The sequence below is a fragment of the Mesoplodon densirostris genome, chromosome 4 (assembly GCF_025265405.1).
Source record: "Mesoplodon densirostris isolate mMesDen1 chromosome 4, mMesDen1 primary haplotype, whole genome shotgun sequence".
NCBI lineage: Eukaryota > Metazoa > Chordata > Mammalia > Artiodactyla > Ziphiidae > Mesoplodon > Mesoplodon densirostris.
This window is the reverse complement of record NC_082664.1, coordinates 120,865,951-120,891,132: the sequence shown is the minus strand read 5'-3', so window position 1 is coordinate 120,891,132 and position 25,182 is coordinate 120,865,951. Positions and strand designations below refer to the sequence as shown.

The window sequence follows — 25,182 nt, the reverse complement described above, 5'->3', positions numbered from 1 at the left end:
GTAATTCTGATCTCGCCTTCTCCCACACTGGCTCTCGGGGGGCCTCCCTTTAGTCTATCCCCTATAGTCAGAAAATGTCTGACCATCTCTCTCCCCCAGAGGTGTACTTTTAACACAGCAGTAGGGAAGGTCAGTGATATCTTCAAATTCAGGCAGTGTTTTTCTTTTTTTTAAAATATATTTCAACAATTTTATTTTATTTTTTCCAGAAAATAATTTATATTTAGCAAAGTAGATATTTTTGATGTTCAAGTACACATTTAAATAAATACTGATTGAATAATCAATATATTAATCACAATAAAATATTGCAAATATTTTCTCATTTTTTTAAAAAAGTTTCCTTTAAACATTATTTGGTAGAATAATTATTTCAGTTACCAAAGCTTCTGTGATAAAATTTTTTTTTTTTTTTTTTTTTTTTTTTTTTGTGGTACACGGGCCTCTCACTGCTGTGGCCTCTCCCATTGCAGAGCACAGGTTCCAGATGCGCAGGCTCAGCAGCCATGGCTCACGGGCCCAGCCGCTCCGCAGCATGTGGGATCTTCCCGGACCAGGGCACGAACCCGCGTCCCCTGTATCGGCAGGCGGACTCTCAACCACTGCGCCACCAGGGAAGCCCTGTGATAAAATTTTTAAAAAATTTTTATCGGGGCTTTCCTGGTGGCACAGTGGTTGAGAGTCCGCCTGCCGATGCAGGAGACGCGGGTTCGTGCCCCTGTCCGGGAAGATCCCACATGCTGCGGAGTGGCTGGGCCTGTGAGCCGTGGCCACTAGGCCTGTGCATCCCGAGACTGTGCTCCGCGACGGGAGAGGCCACGGCAGTGAGAGGTCCGCGTACCGAAAAAAAAAAAAAAATTATCGGAGTATAGTTCATTTACAATGTTGTGTTAGTTTCAGGTGTACAGCAAAGTGACAGGCAGTGTTAATGGGAGGATTTCAGGCACCAGTGAGGTACCACTCAATGCAACAGAATGAGACCAGTGGGGGCTTCCAGCATCACTTCTTCTAAGGCCTCAAAGCAACTGCTAATATTTCCTGGGGAGGTGGGGAGGGACCCTCAGGGTGAAGGTTAAGCAAAATGAGGAGGTAAAAGCCAACTCACAGGTCTCCTACCTGGCCCAGCAGGGGCCGCTCTGGAGTATGCAGGTAGCACAGGTAGGCAGAGACCCTATGTCTAGAAGGCATGACCAGGGACCCTGCCCAAGAACCAGCCACCCCAGGGCTGGCCCTAAAACTGAAAACTTGCACTGCAGAGCTGTTTCTCTCTGCTAGTAATTTAGACAGTTACACAATGACAGATAAAGGTATTATGTTGGGAAGAAATAAGCCTGTCTTCTCCCAAGAGAAATAACCTTTCAGCCATCTTTAATTCTCTACTGCAGGGAAGCCAGAGGGAAGGGAGTAGGAGACAAAAAGATAAGCTTTCCTCAAGTCTTCAGTGGGTCCCACCGCAAAACCAAAGTGCCCTGGCCTGAAGAGTTCCAAGTTTGAAAAAAATTACTTCACAGCAAATTGCTTTCTTTGTCAGACTCAGAATGGCGCTCTGAGTCAAGGAGAGGGCAGGGCCTGCTTCATTGAAGGTGGGCGAGAGAGCTGTCCCACATCACACAGCTCAGGGAAGTGTGGCTTCTGGAAAGGCAGCTTCTGGCAGCTCCTCTGAAAGCCAAGTTCTTCAGGGCATCAAGATGGGACTTCAAGTCAGAGCCTCACTGGGCTAAGGCTTTTCACTCTTAAGTCTGGTGCCAAGAGGTCAACTTTAGCTCCTTCCCTGCCCCAGAGCCCGCCACCCCTTCGTCAGCCCTACTCCCCCTGTGCCACCTGGGAGGACCCGCCCCAGCCTTCACACCCACTACACAGAACACAGCACATCCTGCTAATGACTTGTGGGCCCTGGGAGAACGGTTTCAGCTTCTATGCTGCTCTCAAGCTGTGTATACTCTCCACTCAGCCTCATGCACACCATTCAAAGACAGCTGCAGACACTCATTAGATGCCATACACAGGTATCCTCATTCACACACACAGTGTGCAAACACCCCTATGTACACATGGCCATTGTACCTTTCATTTAATCTCTTGGGAAAAACAAAACAAAAAAATTGTGACATAGAGAGGCCACTGAGAGCCTTGTGGCCTCTGTACATAAAGCTAATAATACACCCAGACTGGGAGAGTTTCTAAAATTAACAGAGCGGGTGCAAGGCAGCTTGGAATGCTGACTCGGGCAGGCCTGCCACTCCAGTGGGTTTCTACACTCTCCCAAGCTCTAGTTCCCTCAATTACAGACCAAATTTGAGACAGTAATTAACAGGAGAATGTTTTCATTTAGTGGTCTTCATAAAACCAAATTACATGAGGCAAAAACACCCATTTCCTTGCATTCTGATTAACTGTTTCAATCATGAGTTTCCAGATGCTAAGGAATATTTTCTGGTGCCTGATCTGGGCTGGGGTTGGAACTCTGGAGCACTTCATCCCACACACCACTGTCCTGGAGCATCAAAGAGACACTCAAAAGGCAGCATAATATGGTGGGAAGAAAGCAGCACAGGCTCTCAGGCCAACCCACCTGAATTTGAGTCCTGGTTCCATCATTTCCTAGCAAGTTGCTTAATCTCTCCAAGCCTCAGTTTCCTCGTCTGATCAATGAGGATAAAATTACCTAACTAGTGGAACTGTTATAAGAACGAAATGAATTGATATTTGTAAAATGCTCTGACCTATGCCTAGCCCATATTTTTAAATGAGTAAATAAGTAATTCATGTCAAAAAATTCACAGGAAAGAGGTGAGGGAGGTAGATGAAATCTTCCAGGAAAGAGCCAAAGCAAAGCATCTACAGGGGGTGGGTGGATGGGAACTTAATAATGGTTCCAGAACAGCCAGTGGTGGAAGTCAGGGCCCACAATATTCCCTGGATAATTGGACGGCAGGACCTATTTACCTCAGCATAGAGATGCCCTGATCTCAGGGAGCTCATGGTCCAAGGCTTAGCCAGAAGACAGAAGACAAGTTGGGCAATGATGTTAAGAAACCATCCCAGGCAGCAGCCCCGGCATCTAAAAAGGTGGGCTCCTGGTGGCCTAGAAGGATGAGGTCATAAAGTGTTCCTGGAGAAGGTAACAGAAGTTGGGCTTTGGGAGCTGACCTTGGCCTTGTACACTACGCTTCCTTACTCTTTGCCAGACGGTTGCACAGATTTCTGAAAGCTGGGCCGGCAGAGAGCAAAAGATGTTCAGCACCACGGACAGCTCCCGGTGTGCCTGCCCGCCCTAGGGTCCTGGCCCAGCCAGGGGAAGTCGCAACAGCCTCCCCACTGCATCCGCAGCTCTCTGACCCCTCTTCTCCCTCAGTCCTAGTGATCAGAAGCATCTCAAGTGATTCCTTAATGTCCCTGCACATTTTCAATGGGGGACTACTTGGTGACTGAAAAAGCTCTATTCAAAAAGACCCCAAGGGCTTCCCTGGTGGCGCAGTGGTTGAGAGCCCGCCTGCCGATGCAGGGGACACGGGTTCGTGCCCCGGTCCGGGAAGATCCCACATGCCGCGGAGCGGATGGGCCCGTGAGCCATGGCCGTTGAGCCTGCGCGTCCAGAGCCTGTGCTCCACAACGGGAGAGGCCACAACAGCGCGAGGCCCACATACCGCAAAAAAAAAAAAAAAAAAAAAAAAAAGACCCCAAGGGGCTTCCCTGGTGGCACAGTGGTTGAGAGTCTGCCTGCCGATGCAGGGGACACGGGTTCGTGCCCCGGTCCAGGAGGATCCTGCATGCTGCGGAGCAGCTGGGCCCGTGAGCCATGGCCGCTGAGCCTGCCCGTCCAGAGCCTGTGCTCCGCAACGGGAGAGACCACAACAGTGAGTGGTTTCCTCTTGTCCACACCTGCCCATGCTTGCCTCTGAGCACATATACTCTCTCTCTCTCACACACACATGAACACATTTTTGTACACACACTCTCATCTATGCACCTCTGTTAAATTTTGTCTTCGTACACGCATCCATTTTCACACAGGCATACTTTCTTGCACACCCACTTGCATACATTTTGACACAAATGATATCCACTGGGAATCCTGTCAGCTGTAAGAAAGAGAATGTCTGGGTTTTGCCCATTAAGATCTTTTCCATCCTTCAACATTCACCTGAAGTGCTACCTCTTCTGGGCCTCCCCAACCTCTCACTGATGGAGCCACAGCCTAGCCTGAGCCCTGGCTCTGGATCTCCTAGAAAACTGTGGATTCCTTGAGGGCAGGAGGCTTGTCCCAGACACGCCTGTGTCCCTGCAGTGCTGGCGGCAGGATGCGGGGGGGGGGGGTCCCCCGTGCTTTCTCCTGGGTGAGCAGCACACCCACGGCCCCATCTTGTACCCTTCCCTCTGTGTAGACAGCTCCCACTCAGACCGCTCCTAGCACCAGACTGCATTCCCACCTGGCACCTGGAGGGCCTGCTGGCCCCTCCACCCAACAAGTCCAAGGCTGAGCTCAGCATCTTTCTCCTCAAAGCTGAATGGCACAGTCAGCATTTCAATCACCTGGGCTGGAAACCTCACAGCCATCCTCAGCTGCTTTCTCTTTCCTCCCACCCACCCCTGCAGGCCCCCCAAGCAGTGGCCAAGTCTTGTCTGGCCTCTTCAATGACAGCTTCTGAGTCGGTCCCCAACTGCTCTGTCCTAGATCGGTTCCTCACTACTCCTCACCTGGACCCTTGCCCCTGCCGCCCACCTGGTCTTGGCCTCCTCCCTCTTTCCCTCCAAGCCACAAGCTCTCTGGGTTATCTGGCCAAATAGCATTATGATTATGTCACTCCATGCTTGAACCCCCCTTTGGTAGACTCCCACTGACTACAGAAGAAGGTTCGAGTTCCTTGGTCTGGCACCCCCTGACCCCTCTTCCCTCTTCTCCCTTCCACTTCCTTCACAGGAGTCAACTGGACACCCAACTTTAGGCCCCATCTCCATCCACCTCCTGGTTCCTCCTCCTGAGAACCACCCCTACCTCTTGAACCCCTATCTTTTGAAATCCCTTCTCTCATCCAAAGCCCCGTTCAATTGCCTCCTTCTCCATGAGCTTCGCCTAACTGTGCAGTGTGTCTATGTTAGCAGTCATCACATCCTGCCCCTTTCATCAGGTACCACCGAACTCTCCTTCTAGCCCCTCAACAAAGAAGCCAGGAGTCTTTTGTGTCTGAGAAATGGATGGGAGCTGGGAGCTTCACCCTCCATTCCAGGCCCAGCATAGATAACTGCCCAAGCTGCTCATGAAGACGATGAGAACGGAGGAGGACAGCCATCAACATCTGCTGGGCACTTACTATTTGCCAGGCACTCACCTGAGTCCCTTATATAGACTATCTCATTTAATTCTCATAAAAACCCTATGAAGTAAATACTATGATTATGCCCATTTTGCAGTTGAGGAGACTGAGGCACAAGAAATTAAGAAATTTGCTGTATATGGTGGATCAGGAATTCAAACCCAAACAGCCTGACTCCAGAGTCCCACTTCTAAGCACTCTATACAAATATAAACCTGGTTGGTAGTATTTTCTCTCTCCCAAACCCTGTGCCAACTCCTACTGCACCCCTCCCTCCCAAACCCTGTGCCAACTCCTACTGCACCCCTCCCTCCCAAACCTGTCTCCTGTGCTCTCTTCCACGGCATCTTCATCCCCAACTTCTTCACTCCCTAATCCGTCTGCTTTTTCCCTTAAGCGAACCTTAGTTGTGTCACTCTCCCAAACCCCAGAGGGTGGAGTGAGCACCCTCCCCCCTCCACACCGATGCCCCTTCCTGTCTGTGGTAGGAATGTCTACGAGATCCTTTGAGCATCCTGTCATTTGCTGCCCATCTTTCCAGCATGCATCTGCCACCCTTGGGGACCCTGGTGATGCTGGCACCTGGTTCACAACCTTCTGTTCCACTCCGAATCCTGCCATCATCCTGGGTGACTTCTACTCCTTCTCAGCAGCCCAACAATAAACACTCAGCCTCCCAGTGGCTTGAAGTCCTGCCTCTAGTGTCTTCACTCCAGTCCATTCCAAGAGCACACCCTGGATCGGGTCACTGTCTCCAGTTGGTCCATCTCTAATCTCAATGCTCTCTCTCACCCTAACCTCCTTTCCTTCCAGCTCTTTTATCCAATCATGCTAAGTCTATTCTTTAGTGTCCCAGGAGCCTGAAGTTGGCTGACCCTCTAATTCTCCCATGAGAACCCTCCTGCCTCCTCCCGTCACCCCCAGGCATAATGGTCCTGCTCATCAACCTCTCTTGCCCCATCCTTCTGGCACCCACTTCATCAGATCACAATCCTAGCTCAGGACCATCATCAGCTCTTTTCCTGTTTACATGGGGGGCTGTGCAGAAAACCTCAGACCTCAGACCAGTCCTACTAAATACCAAGCGCCTTAGTTCCTTGTGCCTCTATTTCCTCATCAAGGTTTCCATGCTCAGCTGGGCCCTCACCTCTACCAGCCCATCCTCCAGGAGACCCTAATGACCTTTCCCACCCATTTCCCACAGCAGCTTTTCCAAATTATCTCCTCTCTCCTCAAAGCTCTGAAACTACCACTTCCCCTCTCCCTCCCAGCAGATAACACCACTTCTACTTCACAAACAGAAGCCCCCAGAATGTCCCCGTCCTCTTCCTGCCACCAGACTACTCCCTTGCTTGTCTCTTCCTCACCACTTTTCCCTTCCCCAGTCACAAGGGAATCAGTGACTCTTCCACCTGCCCTCTTGACACTGTTCCCTTTTTCCTCCCCAGGAAGCTTAATCTACAGGTTATCCTCTCTCTCGCCCATATCTTCAATCTCCCTCTCTACGTATCCTTTTCCATCAGCTTTTAAGCTCTCTACACTTAAAAAAATCAAATCTCTCCTGAATCCCTACTGTCTTATCTCTTCTCCCCTCAGAACCAAGCTTCCTGAAAGACGTGTCGCCATCCCCACTCTCTCACTTCCACGTCCGTCCCCAACACGCCTCTCAACCCTCCAGCAACACTGCCAATGCACACGTCCTGCTGCAAAATCCCACGGACACTTTCTGGTCTGTTTCTGTCTTGACCCTCTGCATCATCTGACGCTGTGTGCCATATCTGCTGGGACACCCCGCTCTGCTGGCTCTCTGTTCTGCCTCTCCTTTCCCTCCCGTTGCAGGAGCTCCTCTTCCCCTGCATGACCTTTAAATTTTGTTCCTTTGGGCCCCCACCTCCTCTCCCTCCTTACTCTCTCCCTGGGTGACCTCACCAACTCCCAAGGCTTCATTATTCCACTGGCTTCCAGACCAGACCTCTCCCTTGAGCCCCATAGCCATGTGTTCACTTGCTGACTACACATCTACACCTCGATGTCCCATGGGAACTTCACTCTTGACATAGCCAGATATAACTTAGCAGCTTCCCCCATAGACTTGTGCTTCCAGCATGTGATACCGCCATCCATCCAAATGCTTAGCCTAGAAACCTGGGGATTATCCTTGACTCTCCCATCTCACTTACCTTCCAACACTCAGTCATGTGGGATTCGGCACGGCTCATCAGCTCACCACCTGGCTTACTTCAGCAGCTTCCTAACTGGGCTTCTGCCTCTCCCAGGACCCCACAGACCTCAGGGTCCAGGGTAGGGTCCACAACCTCTCCACGCTTTGGCGAGGCCAAAGTCCTTCCACACTCCCAGCTAAACTCCAAGTTCCTCGCTGTCATTCCTGGGCACTTCCTGATCTGGACTCCGCCTCCTCTCTTGCCTCGATTCTCGCCACGCCGCCCCCGTGTGAGATGCTCTGCCCCCGACACACTCAGCAGCTTTCAGTGCCCCAGACACACTGCACTTCCCTTCCCCTCTGGGCTTTCCTACATACTGTCATCTGCCTGGAGCTCTCCTCCCCACCCCTGCTCACCCCAGGCCACTTGGTTCAGAGGAGCCGTCACTTCTCCTGGGAGGCCATCTTTTTATTTTTACTTTTTTTGCAGTACGTGGGCCTCTTACTGTTGTGGCTTCTCCCGCTGCGGAGCACAGGCTCCGGACGCACAGGCTCAGCGGCCATGGCTCACGGGCCCAGACGCTCCGCGGCACGTGGGATCTTCCCAGACCGGGGCACGAACCCGTGTCCCCTGCATCGGCAGGCAGACTCTCAACCACTGCGCCACCAGGGAAGCCCGGGAGGCCATCTTTGTCTCCTAGGAAATCTGGCTAGGTGCCCCTTGTTTGTGCTGCCCTAGCATAGTGTTTGTCACACTATGATGGAATTGCATGTTTGTCTATCCTGTGGCCACTTGACTCTCTGAACTTGGCACAGTGCTTTTTATGAGGTAGGTCCAAAAAAGGTCCAAAAAACAAAGGAATGGGTGGAAATATGGGAATGGGTGGAAGAGTGAATAAATGAATGATTGAATGAATCCCTTGGGAGCCAAAGGCTGAGTGGCAGGTGGCCCAGGAGAAGCTACACAAAATGGACAGCCCTCTGACACCCCTTCCCACGAGGCTTTCACAGGCCTCCGATGATCAGGGAGGAATTTATCCCATCCGAACACCCAAGGCACGAAGACTCCCAGCAACATCCACTAGCAAATGGCCCCCACCTGGTGAAGATGATGGTGGGAAAGCCACAGAGAAGGAGGGAGGAGTTGGAAGGGGGCGTGGCGGGGGAGGTAAATGAACAAGAGACAGGCCAGGAGAAACATGGGGTTGGGGTTCTGACACAGTGGGGTGACAGGGGGCTGGTGGGGGGACACTGAGGCTACAGACGTCAACAGAGGCCATGACTGTATTTCCAGCCTGACCAGCACAGGCCGACGGTGACACAACACACTAAGCCCCCTCTGTTACAGTCATGCCCCCTCTCTGGGGACTTTGAGGATTCTCCCTTCTCTCCAATAGGCTTGGCCCAGAGATCCAGGAGGTGGGGGGAGGGGAGGGCAGGAGGCAGCTCCACTTCTCCCCTAGAATCTCCCGACATCGTCCCCACCTGGTCGACCCAGGATGTCTCATCTCCCCAAACCTGCTGTGTGCTCCCCAAGAGCAGAAATGACTTCTCTTCCTTTTCCAAGATGTAAACGCAGAGCTGGGCCCGTAGGGGGAGGAGTGGGGCTCCTCAGCAAAATTGTCTTATTGTTAAATAAACAGGTGGATTAAAGGCTGCTGGGGGGAGGGGTGGTGGAAACTGGCAAAAATAAATAAAAAGGAATACACTAAGATGTTAACATTGATATTTCTAAGTAGTGGGATTACACGTGATTTTTGTTTTCTCCATTACACCTTTATATTCTAAATTCCCCATAGTGGGCAAATATTACCTTTTAATCAGAAAAATAAAGCCACCAGTAACCACCGACCAGTGTCCCATGCTGTAAAGAGTCTTCTAACATGTGTCAGGGGAGAGACACACGGGTCCCCGGGGAACTCCCAGGCGGCCCGTGCAGACAAAGGTGCTGTCCGACGCGAGGCCAGGAAGAGCAGATTTCCCGGAGGCGCTTAAGGAGGAGGAGACAGAGGGAGGCCATTTGAAGGGCAGGTGTAATAGGCAAAGGAGACCACGTGCCTGCCCACAAAACCCACGTGGGAACGCACACACGTGGGCCACCTTCCTTGCCTTCCCTCCCTCACAATCAATAAAGCTGCTGGGAAGCGTCAACGAGCCCCTCCCCGTCCCTGCGCGTCCAGGGTCTCCTTCATCTTTCTCGGAGGCAGCGCTGCGGCCCCGCCCCCTCCCCACGCTCCACCCACCCGAGGGGGGCGGGGCGCAGGAGTCTGGCATTTTAGCCTCCCCGCCCCCTCCCGCTGGAAAGCGCTGTCTTCCACCGCCCTCCGCTCGCACCTCTGAGGGGAATAAACGCCCACCCTCCCCTCACTGCTCCTCCCCGACCCTGGGCTCTCCCCGCTACAGCGGATGAATGGCTGTCTGCCTCCCACCCGCGCCTGGCCAGTAGGGCTCTATTTTTAACCCACCTCAAAAATCTCTGACTCAGAATCACAGCGCTCCCAGGTAGCTGCTCCCTCGGCCGCCTAAAGCGGCCTCCCAAACAGATTCAGAGCCAAGGGCAGCTAGTTAGCGCTGGGTTTATGGGTGGGTGGTTGGGATTTGGGCGTATCTTTAGGTTCTCACTTTTCTATAAGGATGACCTATTACCGGAACAACAAAATTTGGTTTTGTTTCTGTTTTTGAAGACCCAAACAAAATGACCCTTTACCCCTGCCTCTTCCCTGGTCAGTCACCGTCCTGGGCTGAGGCCCTGGTCCCTCATTCCCCAAGGAAAAGGTGAGCTGGGTGAGAGCTGGAACTGCCAGAATCTTCCCTTCCCCTTCTGTGATCTTTCAGTCATGTAGCACAGTGCTTCTTCAAACTGTAATCTGCACACAAATCACCGGGGGATCTTAACCAAGATGCAGACTCGGCTTCTCTGGGTGTGGGGTGAGGGCTGACACCTGTATTGCTAACAGGCTCCCAGGTGATGTTGAGGCTGCTGGTCCAGGGACCACACTTGGAGTAGCTAAGCTGTAGCAGACAGTACAGTGGTTAAGCACTCTAGTGTTTGAACACCTGGCTGTGTGGCCTTGGACAAATCACTTAACCTCTCTGAAATTTGTTTTCTTTTCTTTCACTTCCCATTTTCTTTTATTTATACAAAACAATTGTTTTAAATATAATTTAAAAACCCCTCCAAGCAGCAGTGTCTGTCTCTGGTTTCCACCACCACTTCCCCCCACACACCCGCTCATGGACACAGCTTGGGGGTACTTGGAGGGGCAGGGAAATGTCTGGGGGTTGTGACGTGACCAAGGCACTGTTCTGGAAACAGACACAATGATGGGTCCCTGTTTCAACTTGGGCAAAGGAGGAGATATTGAAACCCTCTAACACAAAAAGTTACGACAGGGATGGCAGGAAAAACAAAAACAAAGAAAGGGAAGGAAAAATAAGATCAAAAATAAAACTCAAAAACCTTCAATATGAAGGCAGCAGATGGGGGAGGGGCACTGACAAGGGAAAACCGAGTTCAGTAGAGACAGCGGCATCCAAGTCCAGTGATTTTGTCACTGGGCCATGATGCCCCTTCCCGCTCCCGAGCCCACAGGCTAGTCCCCCCTTCTCTTTGGTCTGCAGAGCCACCGCCCTTCAAGGTGAGGAGGGGCACCTGGGGGCTCTAATTGGGGATCAGAGGGAGGCCGTGGGGATTGTGCCCAACCACCCGGGGATGTTGGCAGAATCCACGCACTTCTTTTCCTCTAGTCACGCCCAATCCCGAGGGAAGGGCTCCCACATCCTCAGTTTGGGGTTCCCTGCCTGGGGAGCATGTGATTTCTGCAATCCCATATGGCAGAATCTCCAAATCCCTTCTCTCCAAATTGCCAGCTCCCCACCCCCATGGTTCAAAGTGCAATCCAGTGGGGCGCGGGGATGGGAGCCTTCAATCGGTTTTCTCATGTACAAAATGAGTACATTAATCCCACCCCACAGGGTTCTGAGAGGATTCAGTGAGATAATAATATGCTACACAATGCAAATACTCCGTACAGACTGGCTGTTATCATCATCATTATTCTTGTAACCACTAAGATGCAGGTCCTGGTCTGAGGACTATGGGGATCCAGAAGTGTGTGGACTGGTCCCACGTCAAGAAGCCCTCGGTCTTGGGGGGTGGGGGGCAGCATGGCTTGTTGGGCACAAAAGCCCCAAAGAGGAGGGGGCCTGAGAGTGCCCACTGGTCAGGAAGGTTGGCGTTGTGGTTGCAGGAAGGAGGTCCCTGCTACACAGCAAAAGGAAGTTAGGCCAGGGACCCGAGTGTCTTGGGTTCTACTCATCTCAGTCTCTTAACTTGCTGTGCCCTTGAACAATGCCCTGCCTCTCACAATCCCTGCCTCAGTGTCCCCATTGGTACAGTGAGAGGATGGAGCCAGATAATCTCTAAAGACACGCCGCTTCCATGGATCTCTGCAGTGCAGAGGCTAAAGAGGCCAGCCAAGGGCAGCTGGCCAGATGGAAAGCTTCCTGAGAGAAGAGTGCACACCTCAGAAAACCAAGACACCCCCTCCCCCAACCCAATGCTGATCTGAAGAAAAGATGGGGCCATCTTGAATGCCAGACTGAGTAGTCAGGACTCTTCTGGGGACGTGGGGATCCATGAAGGCTGCGGAGGAAGAGCTCCTCAGGGAAAGGATCGTTAACTGCACCTTCTCAATGGCACAGCTGAGCACAGGCCTGGCCATAAGGAACACCAAGACGTCAACCCATTGCTTCTCCCATGGTCTTAGACTTTCTCTGGAGACCCTAAATCTGTGCACTCACAGAGACACACTAGCATAAGTGTGCACACACACACACACACATCAAACTATACAGCAGAGGTCACCTGCGCTACAGCTGCCCGGAACTGCCAGGATGCTATGTTCCCTCAGGCTAGTGGCCTAACCTCTCTGAGCTTCACTCAGCTGACAAGACTATTGGGGAAAATTGTGGAGGGGACCAGCAATTGGAGAACTTCTCCACCTGGGCTTATAAGAAACAAAAAAGGCTCAAACACAGCTCTCCCAACTTAGGAGAATGAAGCAAAAATGGAATATTGCTGTGGAGTAGCAGGTGAGCACAAGCTCAGGGGAAATTAGGTAGGAGAGCTCATCTGCTCCTGCGGGAAGGGCGCGCTCCTGTGAAGGAGGAAACAGGATGCATTTGGGGCAGAACTCCCTAAGGCCAAGCAGCACTGGTGCTGCACAGGGCTAATGAGGACACCAGGGGAGGGCTGTCCCATAGAAGGTGGCTAAATATTGACTCTGGGAGGGTCTCTACGTGGCCCTCTTGTTAGGCTGTGGGTCTCCTGGGAGTGCCTGGGCTCTGGGGACATGAGCTGGACAGGACTCCGCCTTCCCTCCAAGAAAACACAGTCTGACAAGGACATTAAGCAAGGGGCATGTTCCCTGGGGTCCCTCCAGCCCCAGAGTTTTATGGTTCTCTTTGCTAACAACCTTCGAGGAAGAAAAGGGAATGACTCCCTGGGGAGGCCCATCATGAATGGCTTGGATGTATTTCACTCCCAGGCTCTGGGGAGCACTGAAGGGCTATGGTGAATGCAGTGCAGTCAGAGAACTGCAGACTGTTAGCACAGAAGGGGCCCTACAGGTGCCAGCTCACTGGCTCCTAAAGTGACAGAAGCAGAATCACCTGGGTGCTCCCCAAGCTTATATCCACCCGGGGCCTCACCCACGGAGACCCAGGCATCCATAATTGCATAAAGCTCCCAGGTGACTCTACAGCCACCAATTTTGGATTTGGGGTCATGCTAAAACCCAATCTCTGGTCCCATTTTCAGATGAGGAGAGCAAGGCCAGGGTGGTGAGGGCTCAGCTCAGCCCACAGAGCTGGATGAGGCAGAACCAAGTCTTCAACTGGCCTCTTACTCCCAGCCAGCCCCCTCAGCTCTGTCAGCAGAAGCTTCAGCACAACATGGCAGGAGGACGACTCCCCAGAGCCTCTGGGACAGGATGGACAGCTTGCCACATTTCCTTCCCCTGCCAATTCCGAAGGTGATGGTCCTGCTGGTCTTCCCCTTGGACTCTTCCAACCATAGTTGTCCAGTGTGACCTGTGGTCTCCATGGATCCTCACATCTGAACTCTTCCAAGGCCAGGTTGGAGCTTCCAGGAGGGGACAGTGGCCCCCTACAAGAGGTGGCTGGGAGGAGGGAGTGGGTTGGGGCCTTTGCCCGGGGAACAAAGAAAAGAAAGCCTGATCTCCACTCCCACAGGGGTTAATGGGTTACAGCATAAGCACACAACATGCTAGGGAGCCCCCCACCCTGAGCCCCAGGATAGGGGCTGGCAGAAACTCCGCAGAAAGAGGCCAGGAGTTAAGGAATCCCCCACCCACTCTGGGAGCACGGGGGCCCCGTAAATCCAAGATCACGGCTGGATGGGCCTCGGCAGAGTCTCAGGAATGAGGGAGGGAGATTCCCATCAGCTCTACTTGTCAGCGGCGCTGTCCCTGCCCTGCTGGCTCGATGTGTACTAATGGGGTCAGGATTACGGGTTCAATACCTATTTGGCCAATTAGCTTTGCTCCCTTCTCAGCCTCAGACTGAGCCCTGACTCTGGACACTGAGAAAGGAAAGGACTTTGCTGAGGTCACACTGCAGAAGAGGATGAGGGTCAGGAGGGTAAACTCAGCGTGGGAGGGGTGGTCAGTTACAAGCTGGGAACGCTGGGATGAGAGGCCCAGAGCTCCAGGCTGGGCCAGCCCCGATGTTGCATGAGGACAGGCCACAGCTGCAGAGTCTCCCCTGCTGGACCAAGTTTCTCCTAAAAGTTGCCAGTGGCATTGATGAGATCTGAGGGTGAGGTTCTTTCCTGTCCCTGGGGAAGGGGATAAGTGCCCCGTATCATATCTGACAGTTTGTAGGTGGGAGAAGCCCATGGCTGGGTTTGGCATCAAGTGGTCAGGGACTCGGGTTAATCGTTCACAGGGGCTGCTCCAGCCTGCGATGGGGAACCACAGGGTAATTACTTCTGGGCTCCAGGCCACACACTCAGTGACATTATTGCAGTGGTAACACCTGCCTTCTGGGCCTAGGATGGCAGAAGAAGGAAGTCTTCTCAGAGGTTTTACAGCTGGGGCCAGGGCTTGGGAGAGCTCCCCTGGGCTTCAAGGACCCAGGGTGAGAGGCCAGAGACGCATACAAACACATGCAAACACACACACACACACACACACACACATGTACTCAGGCAGCCTCAGGGGCAAGACCGGGGGCCATGGGGTCAGAGTCCTCAAGGGCAAAGCTTAAGGAGTGCAGGTCCAAAATGGCAGGTTCTGAGCAATCTGAGTAATCCTCACTGTCTGCCAACACCCACCCAAGCCAGGCAGCTCAAGGTCCCAGACACTCGCCTCTAAGAAAGTGTGCAGAATGATTCTCTCTCTCCTTCAGATCCAGCTCAGCTCTGCTTCCTCCAGAAGCCTTCCCTGACCATCAGTCCAAACTGGTCTACCTCTTGTCGGCCCTCCCCCTAATCAGACTGGGGGACCCTAAAAGGAGCTGAAGTCCTACTCTCCTCTTTGCCAGGTGGGGAGTGACCCCCATCATAATGGGTGAAAACAGTCTTGGAATGCAGTGTCTGGTCTCCCAGAGGGCATGACCTCCCTTAGCTTGCCCCTCCCCAAGCCCAGAAGATAATGTATTAGCCAGCCCCGTATTATGTATTAATTTCTGAAAGCCTCTTCGTGCAGACATAACACATCCACCCACACGGGTAAATGCTTAGACAGACACAAAATCATCAGCAGCCAATTATCAGGCCCCCACAGCTGCGGTGAGCAGACTGGAGGCCCCACTGCTTGCTCCGCAATTTGTGGGAGCCCAGAGCTGGGGGAGCAATGGGGAGTAGAGAGTCCCTCTACCAAGCCAGCACACCTCTCTGCCCAGCCCCGAGTGCCACTCTGCAGGAGCCACGAGCTGGCTGCCTGGCTGGAAAGACAGACACAGCCCCAAACAATAAGAGACCAGAGCAGGGCAGGAGTGGTCATGTGTGAGATTTGGTGGCTCTGGCGTTGGTACCGCTGCGTATTTACAATTTGTACTTTACCTCCCCGAGAAGACCAAAGGCAGCTGGCTGGGATGCTAAGAGGTATAGGAACTCAGGGAGCTTAAAGGAAGGGAGGGCTTCCTGGGTGGGGGGCATCGGATGGAGTGGGCAACATGCCCACCCTGCCCCCAGCCCTGGTGCCTCAGGGAGGCACTGGGCTTGGCTCAAAGCTTTTGTTCAAGGGCTCCAGTTCCTGACCTCAGACCAAGGCCTTATCTTGGTCCCAGGCTGAACCCTGATCCTGAGCATAGACTGAGTCTCGGCCCTGGACACACACTGAGCCCTAAACCAGAGACTGACTCCACTTCCTTACTTCTCTGATACATGTAATGAACAGACCACATGACCACCTACTCCTCTGGTGGAGAGAACACAGATACCACTATTTGTTCCCTTCCCCTTTAAACTCCAAACACTCCTATCGAGGAACAGGTGTGTCAATGGCATCTGGATGTGGCTCCAAAATCCCAAAGCTCTCCATGCCAGCCAGGACATGTCGCGGTGTCAGAGGAGCAGGTGGACAAGCATCCTGATCCGGATCCCCAGGAGCAGCAGCCCCAGAGTTGGGGGTTAGGACAGGCATGTCTCAGCCTCCAGATGCTGCATTTTCAGGCACGGAAAGACTCCCTTCTCATTGATGAGCTTAAATGAAGACGGGACCCTGAAAATCCCTAACACTTCAAAATTCAGGCATGGGGCTGGGGAGACAAGAAAAAGCTCCAGGGATGAGACCATTCAGGAGAAGCCTTCTCTGGACCCCTCTGGCTGGGGGTGGAGTAGACTGTGCAGCCTGAAGACCTTTGAGCCGTATGTTACATAACCCGCTTGGGATCTGGTTTCATCTCTGACTTGGACTTACTCTCTGACCTTCGGCCAGTCGCCTTCCCTCTCTGGTGCTCTGCTCCCCGTGTATAAAATAAAAGCTTGGGCTTCCCTGGTGGCGCAGTGGTTGAGAGTCCGCCTGCCGATGCAGGGGACACGGGTTCGTGCCCCGGTCCGGGAAGATCCCACATGCTGCGGAGCGGCTGGGCCCGTGAGCCATGGCCGCTGAGCCTGCGCGTGCGGAGCCTGTGCTCCGCAACGGGAGAGGCCACAGCAGTGAGAGGCCCACGTACCACAAAAAAATAAAAATAAAAATAAAAATAAATTTAAAAAAATAAAGGCTTTAGGCCAGGAGCTTTGCCAAGCCCTGTCCAGATCTGGTATTCTGAGACCTGTTAAATTTCCCATGCCCACTGAGCCCCTCCACACAGATAATATGTGTCCAGCATTATCTGCAATGTTTTCACTCTCAGGAGAATGTTTTCTTGAACTACTTTGGTAATTTCGCTTTTAAAAGCTAACACACACACACATAAGAAAGAAAGAAAGAAAAGAAAGAAGGAACAGAGAGCAAGGACAAGTATGAGTTTTGAGTCCTAGAGAACAGGTTCAAATTCCAGTTCTGGTGCTTCATAGCTGTGTGATTTCGGGCAAATCTTTTTGTTTGTTTGTTTTTTCCCATCAGAGCCTCAGTTTCCTTATCTGTAAACTGGGGATAATAGAACCTATTTTTCGAGCCACTATGAAGAATAAATAAAACATAAGAAAAGAAGCTCCTAGAACAGTCTGGCACATGGTAATGGTTCATAAATGGTGGTTACTGATCTGTGAATCCACCTGGCTTTAGTCTCTATTGGTTTGAGCCACTGTTTGGTTTCATCACTTAGAAGCCTAAGGGGTCAGGCAGCTAAATGTGCAGGTGCGGCATGGCCAGAGACCACAGGGACAGGTGGGGACTGTGGGCAACTGGAGAGCAAAAGCCAGTTTAAAGCCTCTAGTGTGCTCCAGCTCCCTGCTGCGGGTGGCACTGTGGGGCCAGAGCTACCAGAGTTTCCAATTTTTCAAGAGAAGCTAGAAAGCCAAATTTTTGTCTTACATCTTTCCGTTTTAAACATTGCCTCAGACTTGTCATGACACACTATGCTGGCCAAACAGAACACATCTGGGTACTGTATTTGGTCCACAGGATGCTGCTTAGCAACCTCTGGTGTAAGTACTGCTGTCCCATCTTGAGTGCCCTCGGTGACGGGGAGCTCACCACCTCTCTGTGCCGCCTCCCACCCCTGCTCTGGGCAGGTGCTGATGATAGAGAGTGTCTCTGAGTGGCCTCTTAGGCTCTGGGATCGCAGATTTCCAGGGCCCTGGCAATGCTTTCTCAGTAAAGCCTGGCTGGCAGAGAACATCCTCTCTGAAGCCAAGGCAGTGCCCCTGCCCTCCCCACAGCCCGCTCTGGCTGGGAAATGTGGATTCTTCAACATCCCCTGGGCCCAAGCAGGACTGCCTGGCTGGCCTCCGTAGCCCTTCTATTAATTAGCGACTGGAAACAGCAGCTTTGTGAGAGCCCTTGAGCCAAGAGGTGTGTGTGCGCTGGAGCTGGCTGCCTCCTCAGTTACATGACAAGTCCCCCCAGGGACTGGGGCTGGACCTTCTGCTCTGGGTGAACTCCCCCGCGGTGGCCAGTGTTGTGGCAGGCACAAGGGCCACTCAGGCTGCTATGACACCTGTCAGCCCTGTCATCTATATGTAGACTGGTGCCTTCCAGGCTGGGCAGGGGCAGAGAGACGTGACAGGCAAGCCCAGCCCACAGGGGGGCTGCTAGGCATAGTCTGGGCTGGGGGAGGGGGCATTAAGATTCACACACCTCCACCTCCCCACCACAACCTCAAGGTGCTAAGGTGGCTGCTCCCGCTGGATGCCTCTGTCCTCCTCCCAGCCAGCCACTGTCAGAGCCCACTCACACCAGCTCTCCTGCCCAGCCCCTCTGGACTCTCTCACTGACAACATCTGTTCCTTCCCAGAAATCTCAGTGCAGCACAGCAGTCACTGCACTCCCTGCCACTTCTCCAGCCGGCCGCCCCTCTGGCCCTTTGAATGGGAGAGAAGCTGCGAAAGCAGTGGGACAGGATGCATTGAGGGCCCTCTGGCCCCCTGGCCTCTTCCTGCTCACCCCACCGCAACAGCCAGCATCCAGGACCGGCAGGGTCCAAGCAACATAGCGGGAAGGGAGGAAGGCCGACTCCCCCAAGTTTGCACTGACCTCTGTGGCTGAGAGCCGCTCACCCCAGTTCACAGCACTCACCCTGCCGTGATTTTGCTAGAGGCCGAGAGGAGAAGGCAGAGTCTCTGGCCTCCGGGAACTCAGTCAGGGAGCCCAGGCTAAGCGTGGAACACATGGTCTGAACCTCAGTACTCCAAGCATGGTTCTGGGCTGGGCACCAGCAGCATCCCCTGGGCGCTTATAGGAATGCAGAATCTCAGACCCCACCCCTGACCTAATGAGTCAGAATCTGTATTTTAACAGATCCCCAGGTGAGCTGGATGACATGACAGTGAGAAGCACTGCATTGTAACAAACACAGAGCTCCATCCTAATGCCATGCAATGGGCAGGGATGGAGAGATGGACAATGGTGGCTGCAGTGGCCTGAGAGGGCGCATCCCAGAAGACCCGGGGGCCCTAACGCATGGGAGAGGAGGACACATGGAAGGCAGACAGCCCAGCACTGTGTAAGACAGGCCACTTGACAGCCCAAAGCCTCATGGCTCACAGCAGCTAGGGGAACAAATGGAGCAGGGCTGGGCAGGGGAGAGGCCCCCCAGCCTCATCATGCAGTGTCCAGACCAGGAACTGAAGCCTTGCAACGGGGAGAACGTGGAGCCCAGGGCTTTCCACCCAGGCAATGTAAGGGTCCTGGCCCGCTGGCCCCATCGGGTTTCTGTGCACCTGGCATCCCAGGAGCACCTCGGCCCCGAGCCGGATGCCGGCCTTCGCAGCACATCCTTCACCTGCTCCAGTCTTAGCAGGTTGAGCACATCCTCATCCCTGGAGAATCCCGCTGCCCACTGTGCCAGCTGACAGCACCGCCCAGGCAGCTCACCTTGGAATTCCCCTCTGCACCAAGGCGCCCTTCCCCCTCCACTAGCACCACAGGGGCCTGCAGCACCTTTTTGGCCTGGCTTTTCACACTGATAGCAGAAGCACATTCCCGGACAATGCCCCCAGGAAGGCCCCAGAACCCCCCAGACCCAGAGCCGGCTGCTGCCTTCTTCCTCCTCACCACCTACCTGAACAGCCCCTCCCACGGTTGAAAGGGAAAGAGATGGGCATGGCACCGAGGAAACAGAAAAGTGACTAGTCCCCCAGCAGAGCACCTTTCCTTCTCCAGGCATCTAACTCTGCCCCCGTTTTCATTTCCTTCTTGCAGGCAATGGGAAGCCCAAGCCTCAGACTACAGGGCCCCAGGGAAGGCTCTGGGAGGCTAGCACCTGCCCCTCCCAGGCCAGGACTCTCTTCTGGGATAGCCCAGAGTGGGGTTCACAACCTAGATGGCTTTCAACTTAGGGGTTCCACAGACGCCAGAAATTGAGTGCATATTGAGTGTGTCTGGATACGTGTATCTTTCTGGATAGAGACTCTATAGTTTCCAGCAGGTTCTCAGTTAGTTTTCTGATGCAGATTCAGAACCACTAGCCTGCGCCAAGGTCAGAAGCCCGTCTGGGCTGCTCAGAACTAAGGGAAGGGAGCAGTGAGGGCAGGGCGGTGTGGTTCACGACTGCATCACTGGTCTCTGACAGTACACCTCACCTCCACCAGATGACCACAGTTGTCTGACATGGCCATAGGCAACAGGATTCCCATTTTTCTAGATGGTAAAACTGAGGCTCAGAGAAGGCTCATAACCCAAGCAGGGCCCCATAGCAGACAGAGCTGGGGAGTGATGTGAGGTGGGCAATGTCAGTGCCTGGGGTCACGGGCCAGCACAGGAAGTTGGTTTTAGGCCAACCCTGGGACCAACCGAGCCACTGGCCCAGTTTCCATGATTTCGGAGCCCAGCTGTTTCTGTCCCCAAGTAAAGGACCCTCTAGGGCCCTCTGTTTCCTTCCCTTTCTCACAGCTTCCGAAGGCTCAGGCTAGGAAAGGGAAGGTGGAGAGGGATAAGCAGGGTCAAGCTTCGGCCTGCTTCCACTCTCAAGGCCAAGCTAGAGTTTGGGGCACAGGAGTAGCCCTAGAGCTGACATCCCACAGAGGGACTTTCCTGCCAGCCCTTATGTCCACCCCACAGCCCCAAGATACCTGCTCAGACACCTAGATGTCACATACCCCGGACAAACCCCTGAGCCTGATGCTTGAAAGCCTGACCAGCTTCTGGGAACAAAACCTGATACATCTTCACTGGGGGTCCCCACTCCTTTTCTCTCCTCTTAGAAAATCAAGATCACACAGATACTATTTTTTATTTGTTCCAGGTTCCCATCACCAAGCTCGGCTTCTAGGACATGCCTCATGTGGAAGGAAGGACCCACCCTGGACCAAAGAGCCCAACCAGCCTTGGGCAGGAGCCTGGGGACCAATATCCTGACGGGCTGCACGTTCTGGTCTCTTCCCTTACCAAGCCCTAGATACAGGTTCAAAAGGCAAATGTGGAGTGGGAGGGGAGGGGAGGCCAGACAAGCTCGTGAGCCTGGAGGAGCCATGGGGGTAGCCAGGGCATGGCGTGTGTGCGTCACGGGGGTGGTGAGGAGAAGCAGAGGCAGCCAAGAAAAGTCTATTATATACGTGGTCCAAGTTATGTGGGTCCCTCAGAGTGTAGCCCAGTCCAGCACTTGGAAAAGGCACCCAACCTTCCCCTCCCCAAGAACAGGAGATGCCAGAAGCAATCCATGACAGCAAGCCCTGAACTCCAAACCACAAACTCAATCTATCATAGTTCGCTGGCGATTCTTTTTTTTTTTTTTTTTTTTTTTTTTTTTTTTTTTTTTTTGTGGTACGCAGGCCTCTCCCGTTGCGGAGCACAGGCTCCGGACGCGCAGGCTCAGCGGCCATGGCTCACGGGCCTAGCCGCTCCGCGGCATGTGGGATCCTCCCGGACCAGGGCACGAACCCGCGTCCCCTGCATCGGCAGGCAGACTCTCAACTACTGCGCCACCAGGGAAGCCCACTGGCGATTCTTTATTAAACCAGTTCTGTTGGATCAATGCTTCCTGCCCGTGAAAATGATGAAGAAATCCTCAACTGGCCTGAGCAATGCTTGCAGAAGCTTTTGTGAAGCCCGAGCTGGACGGTGGGGATTGGCTCCACATAGAGGCCAAAGGCTAGTGGCTGAAACTTGAGGGACTAAGCCTTAGGGTGCTGGGTTGGCTGGGAGGAGGGGAAGGCGGGGAGGTGAGGCTGGGTTGAGTTGGTGGGTTTTCTAAGCTTAGAAGACTTGGCCAAGTCCTTGCCTCTTTGACCTTGTGAAGATGAGACCAGCTGTTTTGGCCTAGAGGCATGACCACAACCCCTCCACACACACACAGACAGTCTTTCTTGGATTTCTTCTCTTACACCTCACCCAGCATCAGGCTGCACACAGAAGGTGTATGCTTCCAGCTACCAGTTCCTGTTGCTTGTTCCACAAATCCATATTCAAAGCCCAGCTTGACCCTTTTTCTGTTGCCCGTTTATCAATCCTGCTGCAGCCACACCTCCCTATCCCTACCACTCTCCCCTCTGCCATGTCCCGGGTGGCCTGCAGTTAGTAGGAGATTCTGCAGCAAGGGGACTGCAGATAGACATGCCAAAATAGGCAGAGTAAGATCAGGAAGGTGGGAGAGGTTCCCATAGATGCAATCAGCCGGGCCCCAGCCCTTCACCATCCAGGGTAAGGGGCAACTGGGAGGGCAAGGGCCAGTACCCAGAAGGTGCTTGATCAATGCCTGTTGTCGATGGAAGCTAGGCATGCCTGGGATTGGCCTCTTGCAGCCTCCCACCCCAGGCAACGAGGTTGGTGGTGAGAACCCTGAACAGAGGCTTTCAGACAACAAAGCCAGAGGGGAGCTGAGTGAAGGAAGGGAGGTTGATATTGACATGGCCTACCTGCCATCACAACCAGGGAGTTCAGAGAGAGGAGGAGCCCAGGGCACCCCCAGGGGGTGCAGGAGACCACAGCACCTGCCCACTCCTCCCTAGCTCAGGCTGGGATCCTCAGGTCCTAGTACTGACCAGAGGGGAGGTCACACTTTAGGAACCTGGCACTGGGAACCAGCCACAGTTCCTCATGAGAGGGTCTCACATCGGCTCACACAACTTGAGGACTGTGGCTGTCTGTTTAGTCTGTCCTCTGGTCCCCCTATGCCCTCTGGGAATGGGAACCCTGGATATTAGGGTTAGGCAGAGCAATCCGTCAAAAAAGGAAAAGGTAGGGGCCCTCCGTTCACCACCTATTTTAAGCCCTTGAGTGTTGCCTGACTGGTCATTCCCAGCACCAGAAATCTCTCTCATTGGATGGAAAACGGCTTTGCTCTCATTACAAACCTAGCTTCCCTGAAGTTTGCAAAGAGGGCTCTGGGTTGGCAAAATGCTCATTTATATTGGCAGACAAGCAGGGTAGGCAGGGAAGAGAGCTAAATAGGGGGCAGGGCCCAGAGAGAGAGAGAGAGGATCAATCAAACCCAGCTCAAAAGCGTAAACATTTTTCAGACCCTCACTTCAATCCTGTGTATCAGGAAAGCCCAGAGAGGCATTGAGGAACCCCAAGATCTCGATTAGGGTAGAGGCATCCCTGATCCCAACTTCAGAAGCAATCACCAATATCTCTTTTTGCACAGATACCCCCACAGGCCCCGAGTGGCATCTGCTCTTCAGTGGCATCTGACTCAGGTGATGAGGAGGGGCTGGGGTCCCTCTCCCTGACTGGCAGTCACACCATTTGTTTGGGGACCCACCACTGACCCATGAAAGACCTAGCAGCTGCTGGAGCTTGGGCTGCTGGGGTGAGGATGGGGCACAGGACGGGCTTAGGGTCACAGGGCAACTGCTCATCAGTCAGGACACCAGGCATCTTCACTGACCACTACAAGCAAGGTCATGCTCTCCTGCTACTCTGGATGCCAGCTGACCAGGGTGCCTGCTCCTGGCCCACTACTTGGCATGAGGGGCTGGGCCCAGGGTTAAGGTGGGTGCAGAAGGCTTTTATCCTGGACTTCAATCCTCCAGGAGCTCAGCTCTCCCTCCCCAGCTGCAGCTTCCCAGGACACCTGAAGGCAGATATTAATGCCTGGGGTCAGCGCCCAAGGAGCTGGCCCAGCTGCCAAAAGGTCTGTCTCTCTTTGGCGCCCTGCTCTGCAGGCTTAAAGACCTGGGGCAGCTTTTAGAATGTCCCCCCGACTCTGCAGCCCAGAAGAGGGAGGTGGAATGTGGGGCTTAAGGTGGTAAAGCATCACCTTGGCTGCGGGCAGGGCTAGGCCAGGCTCAGAACACCTTTTCATCTTGCCTCTAATGCGGCCCAGACCCGGAGAGGACGAGGTTGGGAGGCCTGAGCACAGAGGAAAGTTCTCAGAGCGGTGCAAGAGGAAGTCTGGGGGTGTCTCAGAGCCTAGAGGCGCCCCAAGCTCCCAGCGCGAGGAAGGAAAGTTAACTCCGGCTGAGAGGCAGGGCCGAGAGAGGAAGCATGCCTGCGACCGCTCAGGCAATCCACAGTATCATCGCCGGGCCCCCTTACCTGAAGTCGCTGTAGGGGTGGATAATCCAAAACCCGGCCGACTTAACCCTCTCCTGCTCGCGCTCCACCGCCTTCTGGCTGCCGAACATCCTCAGGGAGAATTTGTTGACCCCGGGCTGGAGCATGGCCCCGAACTGGCGCTGCATGAAGCCGGCCTGGCCCAGGCGCACCTCGGCCTCAGGGAGGATCTGGTCGCCGGCGGCCGCACCTCCCTCCACTTTGATCGCGGTGTCCACCGAGGGCTGCTCGCAGGAGGCGGGGACCGGCTGCGGCGGCTGCTGGGGCGGCGGCGGCGAGGCTGCGGGCTGTGCCGAGGCGCCAGAGCGCTCGGTCTCGGCCGCCAGGCCCGGGGGCGTCCTGTCCTCACCGGGGGACGCGTCGCCCTCGGCGATGAGCCGCCGCTCCTCCGCGGAGTCATGCAGGTGCCCGTGACTGCTGCCGCCCCCCGCTCCGGCGCCGCCGCCGCCCCGGCTGCCCAGCGATGCCAGGCTCCCGCGGAAGCGCCTGCAGTCGCCGTTAGTGCTAGACTTGCCCGCGCCGCGGGTCGACCCCTCGCTGTCTGCCGCCCCGAGGGCCGCACCCCGGGGCTCCGTGCCGCCCGCGGCCGCCGAGGGCGAGGGCGAAGGCAGCGGCCGCAGCCGGATGCTCCTGCGGCTGGGGTCCTGGCGGCCCCCAGCCCCCTCCTCCTCGGCGTCCTCTTCTTCGTCCATGATCCACGCCTTAGCCCCCACCTGCTGCGGAAGGCTGTAGAGTCTCTTGCGCATGGACGGCGGCAGCTTGTCCATGGCTCCAGGGGCCGGGGGCAGGGGCGCGGGTGCGGCGCCGCGGACCGGCTGCAGGTCCGCCCGCCGGTCAGTCCGCCCGCGGGGACGTGTCCTTCGCCGCCGGCGCCGAGCCGCCTCAGGCGCCCATGCTGGGCAGGTTGCTTGCAGCGGGGAGGCTCCCAGTCCGGCTCCGGGTCCCGGGGCTCGCCGCGCTGCGCCTCCTCCCGGGCCGGGCTGGGCGCGGGGACCCCGCTCTCTCTCGCTCCCTCCCTCCCTCCCGCGGTCAGGGGCGCGGCGCGCGGCCCGGCTCCAGGCGCCCCGCCCCCGCGGGGAAC

General features: G+C 54.5%; 1 protein-coding gene across 1 annotated transcript in view; it reads right to left on the bottom strand.

The window, feature by feature from the left end:
- Window positions 1-24,868, bottom strand: part of HCN4 (hyperpolarization activated cyclic nucleotide gated potassium channel 4) — a 41,454-nt gene extending 16,586 nt beyond the window's left edge. The window contains exon 1 of the mRNA XM_060095168.1: window positions 24,084-24,868. Within this exon, the coding sequence (XP_059951151.1) occupies window positions 24,084-24,868 (785 nt within the window). The remainder of the gene's footprint in view (window positions 1-24,083) is intronic.
- Window positions 24,869-25,182: the final 314 nt, after the last annotated feature.